The sequence below is a fragment of the Aphanomyces invadans genome (assembly GCF_000520115.1).
Source record: "Aphanomyces invadans strain NJM9701 unplaced genomic scaffold supercont1.55, whole genome shotgun sequence".
NCBI classification, from domain to species: Eukaryota; Oomycota; class Saprolegniomycetes; order Saprolegniales; family Verrucalvaceae; genus Aphanomyces; species Aphanomyces invadans.
This window is the reverse complement of record NW_008580200.1, coordinates 208,506-214,626: the sequence shown is the minus strand read 5'-3', so window position 1 is coordinate 214,626 and position 6,121 is coordinate 208,506. Positions and strand designations below refer to the sequence as shown.

The 6,121-nt window shown below is 57.8% G+C and overlaps 2 protein-coding genes across 5 annotated transcripts in view; both read right to left on the bottom strand.

Moving 5' to 3' along the window:
• H310_13703 (hydroxylamine reductase) overlaps window positions 1-2,835 on the bottom strand; it is a gene marked incomplete at both ends in the record, with an annotated part of 4,453 nt that extends 1,618 nt beyond the window's left edge. The window contains one exon of the mRNA XM_008881330.1: window positions 136-2,835. Coding sequence (XP_008879552.1) covers window positions 136-2,835 — 2,700 coding nt within the window. The remainder of the gene's footprint in view (window positions 1-135) is intronic.
• A 1,384-nt stretch (window positions 2,836-4,219) lies between these two features.
• On the bottom strand, window positions 4,220-6,050 carry H310_13702 (hypothetical protein). 4 transcript variants are annotated; one of them, XM_008881328.1, is made up of 7 exons: window positions 5,848-6,050; window positions 5,568-5,793; window positions 5,440-5,520; window positions 5,315-5,383; window positions 5,170-5,271; window positions 4,510-5,119; window positions 4,220-4,428 (listed from the first exon to the last, which is right to left on the bottom strand). In XM_008881328.1, the coding sequence occupies exons 1-6, from the start codon at window positions 6,009-6,011 to the stop codon at window positions 4,532-4,534; spliced, it is 1,230 nt and encodes a 409-aa protein (XP_008879550.1). In that variant the 5' UTR covers window positions 6,012-6,050; the 3' UTR covers window positions 4,220-4,428; window positions 4,510-4,531. The 4 variants fall into 4 exon arrangements, with proteins under 4 accessions (XP_008879550.1, XP_008879549.1, XP_008879548.1 ...); XM_008881327.1 differs by having other exon boundaries at window positions 5,568-6,050; XM_008881326.1 differs by having other exon boundaries at window positions 4,220-5,119.
• Between the last annotated feature and the right edge of the window lie 71 nt (window positions 6,051-6,121).

The following is a 6,121-nucleotide window of genomic DNA, read 5'->3' as shown; positions in this document are numbered from 1 at the left end:
AGCGCCGGCCGTGAACAGGCGGTCCTTGTACTCAGTCTTGGGCTGCGTCAAGCAGTTGGTCGTCATCAAGATCGACCCAGGAAAGTGGGCAAACTCGAGCGACTGCCGCTGCCATGCCGCACCAAAGTGGCCGACCAGGTGGGGCGACGCGCGGAGGGCGGGGTACCCGTGGGCCGGGAGCAGCTCGCCGTGCGTGTACACGTTGATGTGGACGCCGTGCTCGGCCTTGTACGCTGCACACGCTTCCAAGACATCGTGGAGCATCTTGAGGTCGTGGCCAGACACCAGGATGCACTTGCCAGGGCGAGGAAGCGACGTTGCGATGCCAGGCGACTGGGCGCCGTACGTGCAGTTGCTTTCGTGGAGGAGAGCGAGCGCGGTCAAGTTGACTTGGCCACAACGCATGAGCATCTCGACGACCTTGTCGATTTTGCCGGCGTCGGGGGACCACAGGAACGCAAACGCTTCGTGGATGAAGTGGTAAATCTCGGGCTTTTCGTTGCCAAACTGGAGCGAGTGGTCCGTGTAGGCGGCGAGGCCCTTGAGACCGTACACGAGCATTTCTTGGAGCCCGACGAGGGCGTCGTTGCGGCCAGCACGCAGACGCGAGAGCACGCCGACCTTCTTTCCGCTCGCGACGAGCTCTTCAATGTCGACCACGTTGGCCTCGGTGCGCTTCCACGGGACCGGGCTCGGCGCGACGCCCTTGGCCTGGCACACGGCCGCATACTCTTGGGTCAGCTGGTCGGTGTATCCCTTGGTCTGTTGGATGAACGTCACGAACCGAGTCGCGTCAAAGTTGACGTTCGTCAGCGTCGAGAAGAGCGCCACGAGCGTGAAGCGGTCGATCTCTGCCAGCGACGCCACGTCCGGATCGACCGCGCGGATGTGATGGGCGTACCAGCTCAGGTGCTTGAGGTGGTCGACGAGGAGATCCTGGAGCGCCGCGACGGTCGGCGTTTTCCCGCACACACCGATCTTGGTGCACCCGATGCCTTGGTTCGTCTGGCCGCACTGAAAGCAAAACATGGCGCAGTCGCCGACAACGTCACTGATCGGGGTATCTTCCTTCTTGTTTTGGACGTTTTGTTGATACTGCAGGGCGTTTTCATGGTCCAAGCACGACGAGAATGCTTCGACCTGCCAACGTCCGTTCGCCTTCATCTCGTCGACCGTCTCCATCTCGGACCCGAGGGTCGACTTGTGGCACGCCTGCAAAGCGGCTTCGATCGCCGCTTCGTGGAATTCCGGGATCGTTCCGCCGATCCCGCAGTAAAAGTACACGCCGTCGTTGTCCAAGTACTCGGCGACGGACGTCGGAAAGTCACGGATGAGCGTGACGGGTGTGACAAAGGTCGCGCTGTCGTGGGAGCATGCGGGGGCGAGCTCGAGGAGCCCTCGGTTCACGTACGTGTCGAGCTCGTCCTGGAAAAGAAAGTCCTTGGCGGCATGGCGGATGCCAAAGTAGAGACGGACCTTGCTCACGGTCTGGTTGTGGTCCTGGTGGTACGCGCGGTGTTGCAGCAGCGCGCGGAAGAACGAAATGCCCGTGCCGAGGGCCACCCCAAGGATCGGCGTTTCCAAGTTCTCTGGGACTTGAAAGTACCCGCGGCTGATCTGGGCCGTCACGAGCGCGTCCGTGTGGAGGCGAGACAAGAACCCGGCCGCGGCCCCGGTGAACATCTTTAGAGGATTCTTGCTCGAGTGCCATTTGGTCACCATGTACACGATTTGGACGTGGTGCGGGAGCATGAGCGGGCTCGAGCACACCGAGTAGTACCGTGGCGGGAGGATCGGGACGTTTCCGAGGAGGTGTTCAAGGCCGACTTGGATCGACGGGTACATTTCCAGGACGTCGACCAGGGTGAACGGGATGCGCGTCGCCGGATGTGTCCCAACGTACTGCGTGTACGCATTGCCTGCCGTCATGTCTTCGGCGAGGTGTTCCAGTTCATCGGCTTCCTTCTTGTCCGTCGCGAGCGCCGACAACCCTTCCAAGAACGATCGCGACGGCGGTGTCGAGAGATCGAGATGGTCGCGAAGGAGGATGTGCAGCTGGATGGGCTCCGTGGGCAGACACGTCGAATGCGCTTTGGCCGTCAAGTGCACGGTCGTATTCAAATCGAGGTGCATGCGGCGGGCGAGGCGCGATACGAGGTCGTCCGAGTTGGCATGGGCGACTTGGAGATGGTCGCCAAGCTGGTACTTGACGCCGTGGGGCAGCGCCAGCGTCAAGAGGTAGGCCGGGCGGTCGTACCCGGCGGGGGTGAGCAGTGTGTTGGACACGACGCGGAACGAGTCGAAACCAGGAATCGATCGCGGGGCGGGCGCAACGTCCGTGGACGGAAACGCGATGTTGTATTGGACGGGGAGGGTCATCTTGCCGTGGCCACCGAGGAGCTTGACCCAGAGGGACTGGATCCACGGTCGGAAGCTTGTTTCATGTCCGCTTTCGGCTTGTTCGTCGCCGAGGCCGAGGGGGACGAGGCGTTCGGCGCCGAGGACTTCAAGTCTCGCGTCCAGTTGCTTGGCAGCGTTGTTAAAGTTGGACTTGGTGGCGCTGTTCCCAAGACCAAACACCGCAAACTTGGTCGTGGACAGCTCGACGGTCGTCGTCTGGAGGAAATCCCACGTCCGTGTAAAGTTGGTCGGGAACTCGCCGTTGTAGAACGTGGACGTGAGGAACACCACAACGTCCTCGTCCACGAGCTTGGCGTGGTCGAAGTCGTCGGCGGACACGAGGCGGGGCGACAGGCCGCGCGCCATCGCGAACGAGTGCACGATCTTGGCAAAGGATTCCGTCGTCCCGGTCTGGGACCCGTACAAGATCAGCATGGTCGACGGCATTTTCGTGAATGACGGAGGCGGCACCGTCCCCCGCGGCGTCCCCATGTACAAAAACGCTGCATATCATGCTGGTGCCAAAACTTGCCCTATACGAGTTGGAAAGGCGCGCGCGATCCGCTGAATTGGCCTTATATAGAGGAATTCGCACGTATCTTTCCCCCCGTCCGCGTTCCCTCCCCGTGTGAACTAAACGAGGCTGAGAAAACCGGATATTGTCCGGATAAGCAACGCTGCGTATGCACAACGACATGCGCGGGTGACGTGTGTGAACTAATCGGCTCGCCAGCGAGATGAGCGGATAACGTCATCGGGACGTCTGGCGCGGGAAGCATTCCCGACAACGCGGGGAGGTCCACGGGGTCTGTCTCGACGAACAAGCCTTTCCAATCGCTGTCGGCACCATGACGTCTTTGCTTGAATCGACGCTGTGGCGATTGTGGCATCGTCCGGATGACCTCGTCGTCTCACAGTAAAATAAATCTGGAGGGGGATCAAGCATACCGGTATGTATCGAGATTTTCTTGTGGATCCGATTGGTCCAATTTTAGAAGACGGCATGTGATTGGTGCGTTCGATGGCAGGAGCAAGTACCAGTGTGTACCCCGCCGAAACCGTTGACGTTGGATCGGGCGTGTGTTGTTGGCGCCGTCAATCTACGGGATGGAGAAACACAGGTCGTTGCAGAATTCCCAGAGAGATCGCCCAAGAACAGTTGCCGCAGCACATGCTGCGAGGACACGGCAAACTCGATGGCGCCACGCGTTCCTCGTTCTTGCTGCCCCTTGCCACCGGTACAATATATGAACCAATCAGATCGATTCGCTTAACTTTGTGGCAATCTTATTAACCAATCAGATGGATTTACCAACTTTTCCGCAACATCCATAAAAATGTCCGTTTCGCACGAGCTATCGGGTCGGCCAGTTCTCGAAGAGATGAATGCCAGGAACGACTTCGAACGTAGGGTAGATAACCTTTCTAGTGTGTTGTCTGCTTGTGATATCGAGGGGGGTGATCAATACGTCCAATATTGATTACCTCTGTACAATTCTCGACACCATGACGACATGAGTTGCAGCATACTAGTACCAAATATGTTCTTGTCGTAAAGGCAAGTTTATGAATAAAAATACGGTTTTTCATCGTTTTAAGCATACTCAAGCTAAGATAAAAATATGACCAAAAGCCATGTCTTAGTTTTACGGAACGGAGGAAGTATATGTATGGCTGGAGTAGAGTGGGAGGTCAGTGTTCGGCGGTGATCGTTCCGGGCCGTCCGTCACGACGGTGCGCCTCCCGCACGGCGTTGTGGGCGCGCGTATAGCAACGCAATGAAACGATGAGTCCAGCTGGACCACCACGACGCCACTGTGCTGTGTCCACGCACCACCAGGGACGACTGCGCCGTTGTCAACATCACAACGGGACGGCTCGCTCCTCTTGCACAACCATCGCTTCGACGGCGCGTGTTTGCAGCATGTCTGGTACTACATGGAGAGCCAACAAAGGGCATGCGTATATTTGGGTGGGCGCGCACGCATTTTGGCATCGCTTTGACAAGTTTACACTTTCTGGTCCATTCTAGGGGGGTACGGTCAGGAGGCAGTGCATACAATGCACGATCACGTGCCGAGGGGTGTGCGCATGGACTCGACAACGTACGTTGTTGCATCCAGCCACCCCGTCAAAAGACCGACGCGGTCCCGACAACTACTCCTGCGTTCGTCGACACGGAAACGAGATCGTGGAACTCATCGAAGTCGATCCAGACGCCTTTCGTCTCGGGGTGCCGCTTGACGCATCGGGCAAACATGTGGTCCCACACAATGTCACTGAGCCGATACGAGTGGCGCGCCTGTGCCGTGTTGGACGTCGTGCTGTCTTCACCTTCCAGGATCACGACGATCTCCATGTTGGTTCGCGCAAAGTGTCGTTCAATGGCTTCTCGAGTCGGTGACTGCGGCAGCGACACGTCGGGGTCATAGTCGCGGTTGCCATTGTCGTGGTCGACAGCGCGCTGCAGCGGGTCGGGGTACGCTTGGTTCGTGGTGGCGTTGTAGTGTGCGCCTTGGGGTCGGCATTCCGGGGGATATAGGGGGCTCCATTGGTCGATGCGGTGCACCACCAACTGCGGCATCGCCATGAGCAAGTACGATCCCAGGTCATCGTCGGGCTGCTGCAGCCGCATACTGTGCGTCTGGAATACGGTCTCGTCGCCGTTCGCGTCAATTTCGTCGCGGACTGCGTAGCAACGGATATGCGCTTCCACGAGCTAAGCACGAGGCACTGCCATGAGCGGTGGACGGACGATTCGTTCCTTGCCTGATGCTTCCGACGCTCACACACTTGGAAGATGAAGTAGTACTCATCTCGGATGCGTCGAATGACCGCGTTGTTTGTGAAGACGATGGATTGCGCTCGAGTCTACACACGGATGCGAATTCGAAACATGCAACGGAGAACGTACCGACGCGCGGGAAAAGTGGATGAAGAACATGCCCACCATCAGCGAATTGATAAAAATGCCAGAAAAGCTCTATGACACGCTGCAACATGACATGGTGTTCAAAGGTCTCGATTACCGCTACGTACCTCGAGCGTAAGAAGAAGCGCCATGGACCCGCAGCTGCCGTAGAAGATGTCGTTCGTCGGAGCGCCATACCCAATCGTCATCTACACACCAACCCGTGACAGGCGAAGCTCCATGGAATGCAATGTACAATCGTCTCGATCGAAAAGATGTACGCTTCCGCGAGCGTCTTGATGCCGACGTTGCATTTCTCGTCGTTGTACGATACGACCAAGTACATGACTGCAAAGAACAGCGTGACCAGCACGTACGCCACGGCAACGCCTAAGATAAGCGACCGCGTCTTCACATTGATCACCGTGTGGTACACATCATTCCAGTAGATTTGCTTCCAGTTGCCCCCTGTTCGAGATATACTGTCCATTCCCATGACACAGCATCAGGACCGATCGTCGACCGCTGGAACGTACTTGAGGACGCCACGAGACATATATCCAGGATTTGGTCGAGTTCGAGAACGCAGTAGCGGTTTCCCCGTGCGGTCCACGAAGCGCGGTCTCGGTTGCGGCGGCAGTGTACTCTTCTTGAGGCATTGTGGCAGCATGTCGTCGTCGTCGTGCGTGACCCTCTCCATGCTGTCCCCCTACTATAGACAGTTCAACTGCCCCTTCACGTAGCCGGTGAAAACAAGTCGACATTACGCTTGCGGTGTTATCCGGATGCCCGGTTAATATTCGCGCGCAA

What these genes read in the sequence shown, in the direction of transcription:
- H310_13702 (XM_008881326.1), bottom strand. Translation starts at nt 6,011, where the DNA reads ATGGAGAGGGTCACGCACGACGACGACGACATGCTGCCACAATGCCTC. An exon ending in TCTTTTCGATCGAGACGATT is followed by an intron (nt 5,521 to 5,567) that starts GTACATTGCATT and finishes GTTGGTGTGTAG; the next exon opens with ATGACGATTGGGTATGGCGC. An exon ending in GTGAGCGTCGGAAGCATCAG is followed by an intron (nt 5,120 to 5,169) that starts GCAAGGAACGAA and finishes CCTCGTGCTTAG; the next exon opens with CTCGTGGAAGCGCATATCCG.